The 18,418-nt window shown below is 44.0% G+C and overlaps 1 protein-coding gene across 1 annotated transcript in view; it reads left to right on the top strand.

Annotated features, from left to right (window-relative positions):
- The window catches only part of LOC106590362 (melanoma receptor tyrosine-protein kinase), a 51,307-nt gene extending 33,236 nt beyond the window's left edge, over positions 1–18,071 (top strand). Inside the window, exons 10-27 of the mRNA XM_014181301.3 lie at positions 3,540–3,613; positions 3,719–3,809; positions 4,102–4,304; positions 4,618–4,750; positions 4,866–4,953; positions 5,144–5,301; positions 5,462–5,500; positions 8,375–8,519; positions 10,345–10,467; positions 10,705–10,803; positions 11,091–11,276; positions 12,258–12,413; positions 12,619–12,694; positions 12,825–12,971; positions 13,105–13,202; positions 13,705–13,857; positions 14,160–14,289; positions 14,424–18,071. Of these exons, the coding sequence (XP_014036776.1) occupies positions 3,540–3,613; positions 3,719–3,809; positions 4,102–4,304; positions 4,618–4,750; positions 4,866–4,953; positions 5,144–5,301; positions 5,462–5,500; positions 8,375–8,519; positions 10,345–10,467; positions 10,705–10,803; positions 11,091–11,276; positions 12,258–12,413; positions 12,619–12,694; positions 12,825–12,971; positions 13,105–13,202; positions 13,705–13,857; positions 14,160–14,289; positions 14,424–14,758 (2,434 nt within the window). The 3' untranslated portion in view covers positions 14,759–18,071. The remainder of the gene's footprint in view (positions 1–3,539; positions 3,614–3,718; positions 3,810–4,101; positions 4,305–4,617; positions 4,751–4,865; positions 4,954–5,143; positions 5,302–5,461; positions 5,501–8,374; positions 8,520–10,344; positions 10,468–10,704; positions 10,804–11,090; positions 11,277–12,257; positions 12,414–12,618; positions 12,695–12,824; positions 12,972–13,104; positions 13,203–13,704; positions 13,858–14,159; positions 14,290–14,423) is intronic.
- Positions 18,072–18,418: the final 347 nt, after the last annotated feature.

Here is an 18,418-nt window from a genome sequence, read left to right as displayed (position 1 = left end):
CAGGTAGTGCAGCTCATCCAGGATGGCACATCAATGCGAGCTGTGGCAAGAAGGTTTGCTGTGTCTGTCAGCGTAGTGTCCAGAGCATGGAGGCGCTACCAGGAGACAGGCCAGTACATCAGGAGACGTGGAGGAGGCCGTAGGAGGGCAACAACCCAGCAGCAGGACCGCTACCTCCGCCTTTGTGCAAGGAGGAGCAGGAGAAGCACTGCCAGAGCCCTGCAAAATGACCTCCAGCAGGCCACAAATGTGCATGTGTCTACTCAAACGGTCAGAAACAGACTCCATGAGGGTGGTATGAGGGCCCGACATCCACAGGTGGGGGTTGTGCTTACAGCCCAACACCATGCAGGACGTTTGGCATTTGCCAGAGAACACCAAGATTGGAAAATTCGCCACTGGCGCCCTGTGCTCTTCACAGATGAAAGCAGGTTCACACTGAGCACGTGACAGACGTGACAGAGTCTGGAGACGCCGTGGAGAACGTTCTGCTGCCTGCAACATCCTCCAGCATGACCGGTTTGGCGGTGGGTCAGTCATGGTGTGGGGTGGCATTTCTTTGAGGGGCCGCACAGCCCTACATGTGCTCGCCAGAGGTAGCCTAACTGCCATTAGGTACCGAGATGAGATCCTCAGACCCCTTGTGAGATCATATGCTGGTGCGGTTGGCCCTGGGTTCCTCCTAATGCAAGACAATGCTAGACCTCATGTGGCTGGAGTGTGTCAGCAGTTCCTGCAAGAGGAAGGCATTGATGCTATGGACTGGCCCGCCCGTTCCCCAGACCTGAATCCAATTGAGCACATCTGGGACATCATGTCTCGCTCCATCCACCAACGCCACGTTGCACCACAGACTGTCCAGGAGTTGGCGGATGCTTTAGTCCAGGTCTGGGAGGAGATCCCTCAGGAGACCATCCATCACCTCATCAGGAGCATGCCCAGGCGTTGTAGGGAGGTCATACAGGCACGTGGAGGCCACACACACTACTGAGCCTCATTTTGACTTGTTTTAAGGACATTACATCAAAGTTGGATCAGCCTGTAGTGTGGTTTTCCACTTTAATTTTGAGTGTGACTCCAAATCCAGACCTCCATGGGTTGATAAATTGGATTTCCATTGATTATTTTTGTGTGATTTTGTTGTCAGCACATTCAACTATGTAAAGAAAAAAGTATTTAATAAGATTATTTCTTTCATTCAGATCTAGGATGTGTTGTTTAAGTGTTCCCTTTATTTTTTTTGGAGCAGTATACATTGATAGCATTAGATAGAAAACACTCTGAAGTTTCTAAAACTGTTAAAATAATGTCTGAGTATAACAGAACTGATATGGCAGGCGAAAACCAGAAGAAAATCCAACCAGAAATTGTTTTTTGAGGTCACAGGCCTTTTCAATACTAGCCTATGGGATATACAAAAAAAGGGTGTCAGTCTTTAGAAAGGGTTTCAGGCTTGTTTTTTGAAAAATGAACAAGTAGTTGTAGTTGATCCAAGGTGTTCTCATCAGGACAGGGAGACTTTTGGCGCGCGTGAACGAGGGCGCGCTCTTCGTTATTTTCCTTTTCTATTGAACACCGTTCTTTCCGACTGAAATATTATTGTTAATTTACATATTAGGGTACCTGAGGATTGATTACAAACATTGTTTGACTTGTTTTGGATAAAGTTTACCGGTAGCTTTTTGGATTCCTTTGTATGCATGTTGAAGGAGTGGATTACTGAAATCAATGGCGCCAACTAAACAGACTTTTTGGATATAAAGAATGACTTTATCAAACAAAGCGAACATTCATTGTGTAGCTGGGACCCTTGGGATTGCAAACGGAGGAAGATCTTCAAAGGTAAGTGATTTATTTTATCACTTTGTGATTTTTATCTAGCCGGTGCTGGTTGAAATAGTATTTTGATGTGGGGCGCTGTCCTCAGATAATCGCATGGTATGCTTTCGCCGTAAAGCCTTTTTGAAATCTGACAACGCGGTTGGATTAACAAGAAGTTAAGCTTTTAAATGATGTAAGAAGTATGTTCATGAATGTTTAATATTACAATTTTGTCATTTGAATTTGGCGCACTCCAGCTTCACCGGATGTTGTCCCTAAGAGGTTTTTAAGAGGATCTGCAGCGAAGAATGGGAGAAACTCCCCAAATACAGGTGTGCCAAGATTATAGTGTCATAACCAAAAAGACTTGAGGCTGTAATCGCTGCTTAAGTTGCTTCAACAAATTACTTAAAAAAAGGGTAGGAATACTTATGTAAACGCAATATTTCCGGACATTATTTTATACATTTGCAAAAAAATCTAAACCTGTTTTTTGCTTCGACATTATAGGGTATTTTGTGTAGATGGAGATTATTATTATAACTATTTTAGAATAAGGCTGTAACATAAAATGTGGAAAAGGTCAAGGGGGTCTGAATACACTGTATATACGTGTGTATAATATGCACTAGTGTTCGAAAGTTTGCGGTCACTTAAATGTCCTTGTTTTTGAAAAACATTTTTTTTGTCCATTAAAATAACAAATTGATCAGAAATACAGTGTAGACATTGTTAACGTTGTAAAATGACTATTGCAGCTGGAAACGTAAAAAAAAAAAATGGAATATCTACATAGGCGTACAGAATCCCTTTATCAGCAACCATCACTCCTGTGTTCCAATGGCACATTGTGTTAGCTAATCCAAGTTAGGCAGAGGTCCTCTGTCCAGTGTCTGTTCTTTTGCCCATCTTAATCTTTTCTTTTTATTGTCCAATCTGAGATATGGCTTTTTCTTTGCAACTCTGCCTAGAAGGCCAGCATCCCGGAGTCGCCTCTTCAATGTTGAATATGACTGGTGGTTTGCAGGTACTACTTAATGAAGCTCCCAGTTGAGGACTTGAGGTGTCTGGTTCTCAAACTAGACACTAATGTACTTGTCCTCTTGCTCAGTTGTGCACCGGGGCCTCCCACTCCTTTCTATTCTGGTTAGAGCCAGTTTGCGATGTTCTGTGAACGGAGTGGTACACAGTGTTGTACGAGATCTTCAGTTTCTTGGCAATTTCTCGCATGAAATAGACTTAATTTCTCAGAACAAGAATAGACTGACAAGTTTTGTTTCTGGACATTTTGGACCTGTAATCAAACCCACAAATGCTGATGCTTCAGATACTCAACCAGTCTAAAGGCCAGTTTTATTGCTTCTTTAAATCAGCACAACAGTTTTCAGCTGTGCTAACAATTGCAAACGGGTTTTCTAATGATCAATTAACCTTTTAAAATAAACTTGGATTAGCTAACACCGTGCCATTGGAACACAGGAGTGATGGTTGCTGAAAATGTGCCTCTGTACACCTATGCAGATATTCCATAAAATAAAAAGCAGTTTCCAGCTACAATAGTCATTTACAACATTAACAATGTCTACACTATATTTCTGATCAATTTGATGTTATTTTAATGGACAAAAAAAAAGCTTTTCTTTCAAAAACAAGGACATTTCTAAGTGACCCCATACTTTTTTAACGGGAGTATGTGCCTTTGTAATTGCTTCTCTCAGTGATAGGTACACATCAACACCAAAAATGGACCCCGCCAAACTGGAATATTTCAAGACTGTGAAGGAAATTTCAGGTAGAACAGCTATTTAACTTATGTTCAATTGCTTTGTAATTCATCCAAGCCTAACAAAAGCAAAGACGATGCTTGATTACATTTATATTTGTTATTTTCCTAAAGGGTTTTTGCTGATACAAGCTTGGCCCGAGCACCTCGACTCTCTCAGTCCATTTGAAAACCTAGAGATTATCAGAGGAAGGACCAAACAGTTGTAAGTGTATCTCTGTCCTACACTGCGGTGATGTTAAATATGTCTGCTTCAGAAGGTGCTGTATGATACCTCTGCTATTTGTCATACCTATGAAACTAGGTTTTTGAAAATGGTTTCAAATGGGATTTCGGTTCATGATTGATAGCAAAAACTCAGTAGCCTAGAAGATAAAACGTGAGCTTGCTTGAGAGGTTCCCTGCTGTATATTTCATTGTTTAATGATATGTTTGGGCTAGCTTGAGTAGCAGTAAGCTAACCTAGTAAACTAACATGACCTTTTCTTTTCTCCTAGTGGTAGGGTGAGTTTCGCTGCCCTCAACTTGGCCCATCTGAAGTATCTTGGCCTCCGCTCCCTGCGAGAGATCAGCGATGGCAATGTTGTGGTGAAGAACAACCCCCAGCTCTGCTACACCAACGGAGACCACTGGAAGAGCCTGTTCAGATTGGGCAAACAGTCCTCAACGGTGGGCAACAACGTCAACATCAGCACCTGTGGTAAGCAAGGACAAGGATAAAGAATGAATTCTGATCAATGCCTTTATACAAACACCGCTTTTCGAGAAATGGTTACAATGGCCAAATGCTAATTCATCCCAGTTAGTGCCTGTGATAGTCAAAAACAGCCCTATACCCATTGGACACTGGTACTTGTTGTTAGTTAACTAAGCTAACATTGCCATGATTGGATCCAAGCGATGAGGCAGTGACTCCACCTCCACCCTCTGGGTTCGATCGATTTTTAGCGCTATTGCGTACACCTACGTTGTTTCTGGATGGGGCCTATAGTCTTCCTCTCTCTTCCCTACAGCCAAGCTAAACAGTACCTGTGATGAGATGTGCACTGATGAGGGCTGCTGGGGGCCCGGCCCCACCATGTGTTTTACATGCCTGTATTACACCCGTAGGGGGCGCTGTGTAGGGGCCTGTAACCTACTGGAGGGGTGAGCTAGCCCAATGACACCAGGGGCAAACTATTGATACTTCTCTTATGTCAAATATATCTACTGTAGGCTTGTGCTGTGTTAATGTTTTAACAGTTTTCCCTTGCCTTTTCAGGGTGCCACGAGAGTATGTACTGAATAACAGGTGTCTAGAATGTGACCCAGAATGTCTGGTGAATGGACCACAAAGCTGCTTTGGACCAGTACGCTACTTTCACTTCAAATCCATCTCATCTAAAATGATCTTGACATTCTCACGTGATATTGAGTTCCATGACAAATTCAGAGAATTAGACGAGTTCTGTGTGACTTGGGAAATGTGGCATAAGTGATTATTTCAGTGAAGATCAACAATTCTAGAAACCTCTGACCCTCCTCTCTCGCCCTCTGAAGGGCCCTGACAAATGTTTGGCGTGTGCTCACGTCAAAGATGGCCCCCACTGTGTATATCAGTGCCCACACGGCGTTCTTGGGGACAGGGATAGGCACATCTGGAAATACACCGACAAGAAGCGAGAATGTCAGCTCTGCCATGAGAACTGCACCCAGGGGTAAGGCATAGGCTACCCATCTATTTCTAACTCTTTGTTGTAAAGCCAATGTCAGCCTATTTTGAATGAATGTCTGTTGATAGACCATGAACATTTTACCATGGCCAAGACTGTGTGAAGTAGTCTCCTGACCATAGTATCCCCTCCTTCCTGTCTGCAGATGCTCTGGACCTGGACTGAGTGGCTGCAGCACCAGAGGGTGAGTGAGGATCATCCTAGTTCCAGATCTGTTTATGCTGTTTAACATGACAATGACTATAGTAGTTATTTAACTAGGCAAGTCAGTTAACAACAAATTCTTATTTACAATGACGGCATACCAAAAGGCAAAAGCCCTCCTGCAGAGACAGGGGCTGGGATATATGACAACACACACCACGACAAGAGACAACAACATAAAGACCTAAGACAACATAGCAAGGCAACAACACAACATGGTAGCAGCACAAAACATGGTACAAACATTAATGGGCACAGACAACAGCACAAAGGGCAAGAAGGTACTGTAGAGACAATACATCGCGCAAAGCAGCCACAACTGTCAGTAAGAGTGTCCATGAGTCTATGAAGTGATTGAGATAAAACTGTCCAGTTTGAGTGTTTGTTGCAGCTCGTTCCAGTCACTAGCTGCAGCGAACTGAAAAGATGAGCGACCCAGGGATGTGTGTGCTTTGGGGACTTTAACAGAATGTGACTGGCAGAACGGGTGGAGGATGAGGGCTGCAGTAGATACAGTTGAAGTTGGAAGTTTACATACACCTTAGCCAAATACATTTAAACTCAGTTTCACAATTCCTGACATTTAATCCTAGTAAAATTCCCTCTTAGGTCAGTTAGGAACACCACTTTATTTTAAGAATGTGAAATGTCAGAATAATAGGAGTGATTTATTTCAGCTTTTATTTCTTTCATCACATTCCCAGTGGGTCAGAAGTTTACATGCACTCAATTAGTATTTGGTAGCATTGCTTTTAAATTGTTTAACTTGGGTCAAATGTTTTGGGTAGCCTTCCACAAGCTTCCCACAATAAGTTGGGTGAATTTTGACCCATTCCTCCTGACAGAGCTGGTGTAACTGAGTCAGGTTTGTAGACCTCCTTGCTCGCACACGCTTTTTCAGATCTGCCCACAATTTTTCTATAGGATTGAGGTCAGGGCTTTGTGATGGCCACTCCAATACCTTGACTTTGTTGTCCTTAAGCCATTTTGCCACATCTTTGGAAGTATGCTTGTGGTCATTGTCTATTTGGAAGACCCATTTGTGACCAAGCTTTAACTTTCTGACTGATGTCTTGAGATGTTGCTACAATATATCCACATAATTTTCCTTCTCATAATGCCATCTATTTTGTGAAGTGCACCAGTCCCTCCTGCAGCAAAGCACCCCCACAACATGATGCTGCCACCCCTGTGCTTCACGGTTGGGATGGTGTTCTTCGGCTGGCAAGCCTCCCCCTTTTTCCTACAAAACATAACGATGGTCATTATGGCCAAACAGTTCTGTTTGTTTCCTCAGACCTGAGGACATTTCTCCAAAAAGTACAATCTTTTTCCTCATGTGCAGTTGCAAACCGTAGTCTGGCTTTTTTTATGGCGGTTTTGGAGCAGTGGCTTCTTCCTTGCTGAGCAGCCATTCAGGTTATGTCGATATAGGATACGTTTTACTGTGGATATAGATACTTTTGTACCCGTTTCCTCCAGCATCTTCACAAGCTCCTTTGCTGTTGTTCTGGGATTGATTTGCACTTTTCGCACCAAACTACGTTCATCTCTAGGAGACAGAACGCGTTTCCTTCCTGAGCGGTATGACGGCTGCCTGGTCCCATGGTGTTTATACTTGCATACTATTGTCTGTAGAGGTGAACGTGGTACAAGGCGTTTGGAAATTGCTCCCAGGATGAACCAGACTTGTGGAGATCTACACTTTTTTTCTGAGGTCTTGGCTGATTTCAAGCAAAGAGGCACCGAGTTTGAAGGTAGGCCTGGAAATACATCCACAGGTACACCTCCAATTGACTCAAATGATGTCAATTAGCCTATCAGAAGCTTCTAAAGCCATGACGTCTTTTTATGGAATTTTCCAAGCTGTTTAAAGGCACAGTCAACTTAGTGTATTTAAACTTCTGATCCACTGGAATTGTGATACAGTGAATTAAGTGAAATAATCTGTCTGTAAACAATTGTTGGAAAAATTACTTCTGTCATGCACAAAGTAGATGTCCTAACCGACTTGCCAAAACTATAGTTAGTTAACAAGAAATTTGTGGAGTGGTTGAAAAATGACTTTTATTGACTCCAGCCTAAGTGTATGTAAACTTCCGACTTCAGCTGTATCTCAGGGAGGGGGGAGTGAGGCCTAAGAGGGTTTTATATAAATAAGTATCAACCAGTGGGTCTTGTGACGGGTATACAGAGATGACCATTTTACAGAGGAGTATAGAGTGCAGTGATGTGTCCTATAAGGAGCATTGGTGGCAAATCTGATGGCTGACTGGTAAAGAACATCTAGCCGCTCCAGAGCACCCTTACCTGCCGATCTATAAATGATGTCTCCGTAATCTAGCATGGTCATCTGAATCAGGGTTAGTTTGGCAGCTGGGGTGAAAGAGGAGCGATTACGATCGAGGGATTTAACTTGAGCCTGCAGCTTTGATATGTGCGGAGAGAAGGACAGTGTACCTTCTAGCCATACTCCCAAGTACTTGTATGAGGTGACTACCTCAAGCTCTAAACCCTCAGAGGTAGTAATCACACCTGTGGGGAGAGGGGCTTTCTTAGCAAGACCGCACAAATGGATCTGGCATTAGGCTAACATGAAACTGTATCATGGTGAAAGTAGCACTGATCAAGTAAATGAAGAGAAGTTATCTTGGGTGAGTTTCCCCCCAAAAATGATATAGTTTACAGTATATAACCATTTAGTCAGGTATAGGCAATAGATGAAAGATCAATCAAATGTATTTAAAGCCCTTTTTACATTAGCAGTTGTTACAAAGTGTTAGATTCTTAATACTACTAAGATAATCTAAGATCAATCAGGAAACTCACCCCTGTTCTGTTGCTACTCTCCCAGTGGTCACGTTGCGTCGGTGGTGGTGGCCAGAGTGGTGGGAGGCCTCCTGGTGTTTGTGGTCCTCGCCCTGGGTGTTTTCGTGCTGCTCCGCAGACGCCACATCGTCAGGAAGAGGACACTGCGCCGTCTGTTGCAGGAGAGAGAGGTAACAGACACTGGAAGGACACAAACTGTATACTTGGACATACATTAGACATGCGCATATAGGCTGCGTTCACAGTCACACATGCAGCTCAATTAGGAATTCTTTTCCCACTAATTGTTTTTTTGACCAATCACATCAGAGCTTTGTCAGAGCAGTATTTGATTGGTCAAAAGACCAATTACTGACAAAAAGATCAGAATTGGGATGTCTGTGTCACCATACCCTAGCTCAAGACCAAAAATGTAAAAGTAGGCTACAAAAAAGACTAAAATAATTCCAATCCCGATTAAAATGCAACAGCGGTTTAGTGTATTGAACAGCTGGCTTTAGGACCATGCAGCGCATCGCTCAGAGAGCAGAGACGGTGCCAGACAGTTTGCTTTGCCGGTCAGCGGTTTAGGCAGTGCGCGGATTGCTTTGAGTTTTATGTCGGCATTTGAGTACGGCCTTGTAAGCCTCGCAGCCAGCTGTTCTATGCACCAGTCACTTTCACATTGATGTCGGCATAGACGGCACATTCAATAGGCTAGTAAAGTAAATTGAAGGAAGTAAATTGAATTTGCCAAAATTAGCTATATAACTACTCGTGCCTATACAGAAATAAAATCATTCAAAATACTACACCAGAGATGGTGATTTAAATCAAATCAAATGTATTTCTAAAGCACTTCTTACATCAGCTGATATCTCAAAGTGCTGTACAGAAACCCAGCCTAAAACCCCAAACAGCAAGCAATGCAGGTGTAGAAGCACGGTGGCTAGGAAAAACTCCCTAGAAAGGCCAGAACCTAGGAAGAAACCTAGAGAGGAACCAGGCTATGAGGGGTGGCCAGTCCTCTTCTGGCTGTGCCGGGTGGAGATTATAACAGAACATGGCCAAGATGTTCAAATGTTCATAGATGACCAGCAGGGTGAAATAATAATAATCACAGTGGTTGTCGAGGGTGGAACAGGTCAGCACCTCAGGAGTAAATGTCAGTTGGCTTTTCATAGCCGATCATTGAGAGTATCTCTAACGCTCCTGCTGTCTCTAGAGAGTTGAAAACCGCAGGTCTGGGACAGGTAGCACGTCCGGTGAACAGGTCAGGGTTCCATAGCCGCAGACAGAACAGTTGAATCTGGAGCAGCAGCACGACCAGATGGACTGAGGACCGCAAGGAGTCATCAGGCCAGGTAGTTCTGAGGCATGGTCCTAGTGCTCAGGTCCTCCGAGAGATTTAGCTTCTTTTAAAAATGAGCTGTGGTTTGTTTTAAGTGCGCAGTTTGGTCAGCGCGCACTGACTATGCAATCTACTCATCACATTAGGAATAGTAGCCTATTTTACATTAGTCTACAGATGCATGCAATCCTTTATTATAAAGGTGCAATTTATATCGCTGCAGATGGATGTCGGCATTAGATATCGGCCTTGTGACTCGATAGTCTGTATTATGCATTTATTTCACGTTGCACTGCAAGTACATTTGAGGTTGAGTAGACGTTGACTTTGTATATGCCGTTCCACAGAACTTTAAACTTAATATTGAGGTCATAATTCATGGCTGGGGTCATTTTTGTTTTTACTGTAATCCAAATAGTATTTTAGAGTTTTTAAATTGTGTAGAAAGGCAGTAAATTAGCTTCAATTTACCCACTTTCCCATACCCTAGGTTTAACTGAACTGATGCCACTGGTGTAAACGCGGCCATACAAACTCAATCACAGACATGACACGCTCATGTACAACATTCAATCACAGGGGCCAACATGTTAACAACACTTTCACAGGGATGAATGACATACTGGAAGTAGATAAGACACTTTGCTTTGTTGTGGCTCCCATAGCTGGTTGAACCCCTGACCCCAAGTGGAGAGGCACCCAACCAGGCCCTGCTCCGCATTCTGAAGGAGACTGAGTTTAAGAAGATCAAAGTGTTGGGATCAGGGGCTTTTGGAACTGTCTTTAAGGTAAGCAAAGTGATCAGTGCTTTTTTAATGGAGGTGGTTCAGACAGTGAATGAGTAACCTTCCATGAGACCTGAGAAACAGTCTTGTGGCAGGACACCGGGGTCTGAATCCAGTCGATCACACTCTACACAAATCACTAGTGATCAAACTGATTTTATAAAACGTGTTCCTCGTCCAGGGATAGAGTTATGTGTCCATTAGTTTGTAAAAGGTGACATAAACGTGTTCTCTCCCCAGGGCATGTGGATTCCTGAGGGAGAAAACGTGAAGATCCCTGTTGCCATTAAGGTGTTGAGAGAGGCCACTTCACCAAAAGCCAACAAGGAGATTCTAGACGTGAGTAAACTGTTTGTATAGATGTTTCTAAATGCAGCCCAGGCGTTCCCGGTTGGCCTTCTTTTTTTCTTGCAGTTGCTGCGCTTCTCAGCATGTTTTTACATTTACGTCATTTATCAGATGCTCTTATCCACACCGACTTACAAGAGCAATTAGGGTTAAGTGCCTTGCTCAAGGACAGATTGCCATATCCTTTTCATGTGTTTTCTGAGATGTTAGACACTTCTCCAGGCATTGTGAGATCTGAAACGATGACCTGGAACATCCTCCATCTTTTCTGTCTGCAGGAGGCCTATGTGATGGCTAGCGTGGAGCACCCCCACGTGTGTCGTCTACTGGGCATCTGCCTGACGTCCACGGTGCAGCTCATCACCCAGATCATGCCTTACGGCTGTCTGCTGGACTATGTCAAGGAGAACAAGGACAACATCGGTTCCCAGTGCCTGCTTAACTGGTGTGTGCAAATTGCCAAGGTGAGCAAACAGGAAATGACTTTGCTGTGCTACATTGGTGCTTTGTCTTATTTTGTAAATAAGTATGCCATACTCATGACTTTGGGGAAAACAGTCCCTCCCAACGAATCACCAGCAAGCCTGTCAAAGAAGTACTTTGTCAGTCAATCTCGATCTGACTAAAGTGGCAAGTCTCAAATAGAACCATGCCAGCTGCTATCACACCTGGATAACCAGATACGTCTGCAATATGTAGACGAACGGCGGGTAGCGTGATTGATTATTACAAACGGGAGCAAACTTTTCTTTCTTCAACACTCACTCTGCTCTCGCAGAATTTCAGGTGTGATTAGGAATGGGTCTTTGACGGACTGATGTATTCACTTAACTTCTTTGTTACCCCTTTAAACCCCACCCCCCCACGCACATCCCCCCAAACCCCTGGCCTGAGTGGAGCTCTCTTCCCAGCCTTGGTTGTGACCTTGCCTCTGGTTATTCTTAAGTCTATTTGTACAGTAAGCCTGCTGAGGGCTAATTATTGAATACACAGAGGTCTATCTGTTCATGGCTTGTCTTGCTGTCTCAAAGAGCAACATTGTCTCATTGATTCTATGGAGATATGGATCAAAGCAGGGAGGGGCTGTAGCTATAAAGATACTAATAATGATGTGTTTTATAGAGAAGGGTGAATTAGGCGTCTGAAGCGGTTAAGTCCCACTCAAAGTAGCACTCTATGGAAGGTTAAGTATTGGGAGGTTACTTTAAAGTGCCTGGTGAAAGGGACCTTGTTCGTGTCAACATTAGTACAAATGCTTACCTCTGGATAAACCAATGTCAAATTGTAGTGATACTCTTTTTCTCATTATAAAGTGCTTTACATTGTAAGGGGATCCTCATCTCATCCACTACCAATTTGTATGTACAGTGTCCGTATCAGGACAGCCTCTGAGTCACAAGGAGTTGGTGTCTGACGTCCATATGTCTTTTGGATGTTGTCTGCAGGGTATGAACTACCTGGAGGAGCATCACCTGGTGCACCGTGACCTGGCGGCCAGGAACGTACTGGTGAAGACGCCTCACCACCTCAAGATCACCGATTTTGGACTGGCCAAGCTGCTCACCGCAGACGAGAAGGAGTACCACGCAGATGGGGGCAAGGTTGGAGCAACTAACATCACTGCCATAGTCACATTTAGTGTTTTTATACAAACAGTCATGCAAATCCTAGAAAATGTGGGAATTTTTCTCAAAATGAATGAACCCTGAACACAATTAACTTCCAATAAAGAATTGTTACAGGATGGGCAATGGACTTGGCTGACCAATAACCATGGCTGACCAATAATCCTCCCTCCTACTGTAGGTGCCCATAAAGTGGATGGCACTGGAGTCCATCCTTCACTGGACCTATACACATCAGAGCGACGTGTGGAGCTACGGTAAGTCCAACTGGACAAACAGTACAACAAATATTTGTGGAAATAGTCAAACTGAAATTCGGAACAACTACAGCTTCCGAAAGTGTCTACCTCTTAGTTCTACTGTTGGTGTTTCTGTAATGATATGCAGGTGTGACAGTGTGGGAGCTGATGACGTTTGGGTCCAAGCCCTACGATGGCATCCCGGCCATTGAGATAGCTGGAGTCCTGGAGAAAGGAGAGCGCCTGCCCCAGCCCCCCATCTGTACCATAGACGTCTACATGATCATGGTCAAATGTGAGTCATGTGCAGCATAGATGTGTAAAGGAAATACCTAGTTGTTTGCACAACTGAACGCATTCAACCGAAGTGTGTACACACGCGCGCACACACACACAATCAAGGGGTTTTATGTCTTACCTACCTTCAGGCTGGATGATCGATGCAGAGAGCAGACCACGGTTCAGGGAGCTCATATCAGAGTTCTCCAAAATGGCCCGGGATCCATCTCGCTATCTGGTCATTCAGGTAATTTAAGAATACTTTACTCCCTCAGAATTAGATATTCTATTAGATGGTTGCATCAACTCTTATTTCTTTGATGGGACATTACAGGAAAGGTCTCTATCATAAAATAAATGTTTGATCTCAATGGGATTTTATCTATTTAGGATCAATCAAAATGAAATATTTACCCATATTGTAGTTTGGTCCCCCCTGGGTGCACATTTTGGTTTTTGCCCTAGCACTGCACAGCTAATTCAAATAATTTAAGCTTGATGATACATTGGTTATTTCAATCAGCTGTGTAGTGCTAGGGCAAAAACCAAAACTTCCACCGGGGGGGGGGAGCAGGACCGAGTTTGGGAAACTCTGCTATAGGCAATAAAAAGTATTGAAAGCTATGATGGTATGTCTACTTCCTTTGCTGATGAGAGCCATTGATGACTGAAGTGTCATTTTCTTTACGTTAAAAGCTTGGTGTTTTATTCTTTTTTTGAATCTAATTTACTCTAAATGTAAATTTCAGGGGGATGATCGCATGTACCTGCCCAGTCCCACGGAACCTATGTTCTACCGTAGCCTGATCAGTACATCAGAGAACATGGAGGATGCTGAGGAGTATCTTCACCCCTATAAGGACCTCTCCACCAGACAGACCACCCAGCACCACAACTCTAGGGTAAGCGCGCACACACACACACGCGCACAAACAGACATATGCACGTAACTGATGTGAAATGGCTAGTTAGTTAGCGGTGGTGCGTGCTAATAGCGTTTCAATCGGGTGACGTCACTCGCTCTGCGACCTGAAGTAGTTGTTCCCCTTACTCTGCAAGGGCCGCGGCTTTTGTGGCGCGATGTGTAACAATGCTTCGTGGGGGTTCAAGCCCAGGTTGGGGCGAGGAGATATACTGTTACACACACACACACACACACACACACACACATCTGATGTTTGACGTCTCAATCATCTCACCACAGAATGGCCATCCAATGAGAGAGAATAGTGTGATCCTTCGCTACATCACAGATCCCACCCACGGTGGTTCTCTAGAGAAGGACATCACAGACCCCAGTGGTTCTCTAGAGAAAGATTTCCCAGCTCTTCCAGGTACAGTACAAACGTTATCTATGATGAGTTATTCAATTAACGTTCAACACATATGCATTGAGGGCGTAACACTTCACCATCTCCGCTCTGTAATGTAAGCCTGGGTATTTACTTCACCTTCGTCTGTATTCTAGAATACATGAACCAGAATGGGAACACCAGGCTCTCTGACGTCTTCAACCCCAGCTATGAGGACCCCACTGAGGCAGCCTGGGCTAGTAGGCCCTCCTCTGGGTACGACCCGGACGTCAAGTTCTTCAACTTCCTGCCGTGCATGCTGGAGATCCCGGAGTACCACAACATGGCCCGCAGTACCCTCCCTCGCTCCGTCTGCGAGCGCATGGACAACCCAGACTACCAGGAGGACTTCCTGCCTCAGGCCACACCCACCAGTAGTCACTTCCTTCCTGCAGCAGAGAACCTGGAGTACCTCGGGTTGAGCGCTGCTGTACACGCCCCTGTACGCTAGGGGTTTCCTCCCATAGAACACAGGGACAGTGAGGGACTATGGGACCTAAAGGAACTTGGATGGAGACAGATGTGGGACATCAGGGAAGGGTTTGGAGAGATTACAGTAGTGTGGTTGTCCCTTTATTTATGGAGTGAATAGGCTTTTTGCGTCGTCCTTGGACGTAAGTCAGCCGAAACCAAGATGGCGTCTGTCATGAACTGATGTTCCTGCGAAATGTGTACTCTATTTCAAATCCATGAAGCAACCATCCACAGGTGAGTTTGGGTGACTTTCCAATCAGAAGAATGAGCCAAAGCCTTGACAATACAATTATGTCATGCAAGTAATTTATTTGTACACTGTTGTTTGTTCAGTTCGGGTCGAGCGTGTGAAACAGTTGTTTTTTTATTTGTCTTGCCAAGAAATGTGAATGTGGAGTGAACTGGAGTACACAATGAGATACTGACCATTAAGGCAGTGGTGGACACTGACGGACCTTATGCTTACATTGTATTGTGGACACAGTTTATTAGATATTTTTACTGTTGTACACACTTGAATACCAAGACTCAAACTATTTTGGGTACCGAGAGCTACTGATAACTAAGGAGGGTCAATTCAAAGTATTTTAAAAAAACGACACACAAATGTACAGATTGTGTTAGGCGTGCATTGATCTACACAATGACGGTAAATAATGGTGACGTATTCGGGTCTCACTCTTTATCTTAGAAAGAAAACTGGTCTGTAAGTCTTAACTCTTGCTAATATTAATAATTGCAATAAGGATTGAAAACTGGAAGAGCACAACTATAAAACAACTCTATTGGCCCGGTTCCGACCTGAGTTAAGTGCACGTAAATGGACCATCGGTCCTATTTTGTGCACTTTTCTCTGTATGCGTATTCTGAATTTATGCATGAGAACAGCGTGCTATTCACCTGCTATTCATTTTGGGTGGAGAACGATTAAATTAAGGTGTGGCGGTGTGCCATATTCTGACCTTGACTTAATACCACCACCTCAAACCCCTCCCCCCATTCATGGTTTCCTAGCGTGTAAAGATGGTGGAATTAAGTCAAGTTCAGAATACGGCGTGAAAAAAAAATACTATAGAAATACAAATATATGATTTTTTTTTTACTAAGTCTGGCTTTCAACTTACTCTTGAAAGTTGTAATAGTAGAATGCACAAGGTGCAATTTCAAAATTGGGTAGTGCATTATCAGTTTTCCTCGTCAGTCATTGCATACCTTGAGAGCTATTTATAACTATAACTAACGTCAAATGTCCAGATCAACTAGACCATGTTAGCTAAAGTTTTTTTTTAGCTAGGTTTTTTTTGTCTAAGAAAAAGCATGAGCTGGCGTATATTCAGAAAATTATTTAGTGTAGAGGTGCAGACTAAGGGCGAATAAACTGTAAGCTATAAAAATTGAGTTTATATATAAACTCCCACTAACTTATTGGGTAAAACACCAGGGTCACCCTGAAGAAGACAGAGTGATGTCGAAACGTTGGTAGTTTATCCATTACTGGGAGTTTATATAAAGAGTGTGCAACTCTATTTTAATAGCTAGGTTTTTTAGCTCATAGATTTTGTTGTAATGTTTGAGTCACTCAAATCACATCAATATACATCAGGCATAACAAAATGTGTAGAATTGCAGGAAATAAACTTTAAACCTTACATTTTATTTTGGCCAACAAGAGGGGAGTGAGCAGTTTGTCATGAACAGTGCTTGTGCCCATAGAAATAGACATGGCGCGAACGAAGGGGGATGCAGATGTTCCCCAATGCTGGAAGGGGGGCCTGAGTGAAAAAGTTTGGGAACCCCTGGTCAAGCGAACCTACCAGTTCCAAAAGCATCTACTTTATTTTTTTCAGATAGAAATAACAGCATTCTCCATGCATTATTGTTTACAACTTGATAAGAGCTAGGTAAATGAGTAATCCGTTTGGATAAGGGAATTGTAAATTACACTTGTTTTAGATAAACACTACATGACCAAAAGTGTGTGGACACCTGCTCGTCGAACCTCTCATTCCAAAATCATGGGTATTAATATATTCCTGCGGGGACTTGCTTCCATTCAGCCACAAGAGCATTAGTGAGGTCGGGCACTGATGTTGGGCGAGTAGGCCTGGCTCGCAGTCAACCCAAAGGTGATAGATGGGGTTGAGGTCAGGGCTCTAGTGTGGAAGAACGTGACTGGCCTGCACAATCTCGACAAACCATTTCTGTATGGACCTCGCTTTGTGCACAGGGGCATCGTCATGCTGAAACAGGAAAGGGCCTTGCCCAAACTGTTGCCACAAAGTTGGAAGCACAGAATCATCTAGAATGTCATTGTATGCTGTTAAGATTTCCCTTCACTGGAACTAAGGGGCCTAGCCCTAACCATGAAAAACAGCCCCAGACCATAGTTCTTCCTCCACCAAACTTTACAGTTGGCACTATGCATTAGGGCAGGTAGTGTACTAGGATCCGCCAAACCCAGATTCGTCCGTCGGACTGCCAGATGGTGAAGCGTGATTCATCACTCCTGAGAACACGTTTCCACTGCTCCAGAGTCCAATGGCGGTGAGCTTTACATCACTCCAGCCGATGGTTGGCATTGTGCATGGTGATCTTAGGCTGGTACTTGGCCATGGAAACCAATTTTATAAAGCTCCCGACAAACAGTTATTGTGCTGACGTTGCTTCCAGAGGCAGTTTGGAACTCGGTAGTGAGTGTTGCAACCGCGGACAAGACGATTTTTACGCGCTTCAGCACTCGGCGGTCCGTTCTGTGAGCTTGTGTGGCCTACCACTTACGGGCTGAGCCGTTGTTGATCCTAGACGTTTCCACTTCACAATAACAGCACTTACAGTTGACCGGGGCAGCTCAGCAGGGCAGAAATTTGACGGACTGACTTGTTGGAAAGGTGGCATCCTATGACGGTGCCACGTTGAAAGTCACTAAGCTCTTCAGTAAGGCCATTCTACTGCCAATGTTTGTCTATGGAGATTACAGGGCTATGTGCTCAATTTAATACACCTGTGAACAGCGTGAACAGTGTCACGTGGACTCTTAGCTCTTGTTAACAGCAGATACGTCAGATTGTTTGTTTGAAATTTCTACTTGTCTAACAAAACATTTTTTACAATGGGGATTGTTTTAACAACCTGGCTTTGTCTCTATCCTTGAGTTGAACATCCACATGTGAATTAATTTATGAGTGTACAATACCAATTCAGATGTATTTCCCTAGAAATCAGCAGTCTTAAGCAATGTTAGGAAAAAGTTAGTTACTTGTACATAAATGAGCATTCCCTGGAAATCCCTTCATTGTGACTCCATTCCTTTTGTTAAACCTAGAATTCATAGGCTGCGTTTACACAGGCTAGCTGTGCCACTAGAGATGCTGGGTTCGAGTCCAGGCTTTGGCCGCAACCGCAAGACTCAAGGGAGCGGAGCACAATTGGCCCAGCATCGTCCGGGTTAGGGAGGGTTTGGCCGGCAGGGATGTTCTTGTCCCATCGCGTACTAGCAACTCCTGTGGCAGGCCGGGCGCAGTCCACGCTGATGCGGTCGCCAGGTGTACGGTGTTTCCTCCGCCACATTGGTGCGGCTGGCTTCCGGGTTAAGTGGACATTGTGTCAAGAAGCAGTGCGGCTTGGGTGGGTTGTGTTT

Source organism: Salmo salar, chromosome 29, assembly GCF_965601325.2.
Source record: "Salmo salar chromosome 29, fSalSal1, whole genome shotgun sequence".
Lineage (NCBI taxonomy): Eukaryota > Metazoa > Chordata > Actinopteri > Salmoniformes > Salmonidae > Salmo > Salmo salar.
The sequence above is the reverse complement of the archived record's forward strand: the minus strand, read 5'-3'. Positions and strand labels throughout refer to the sequence as shown.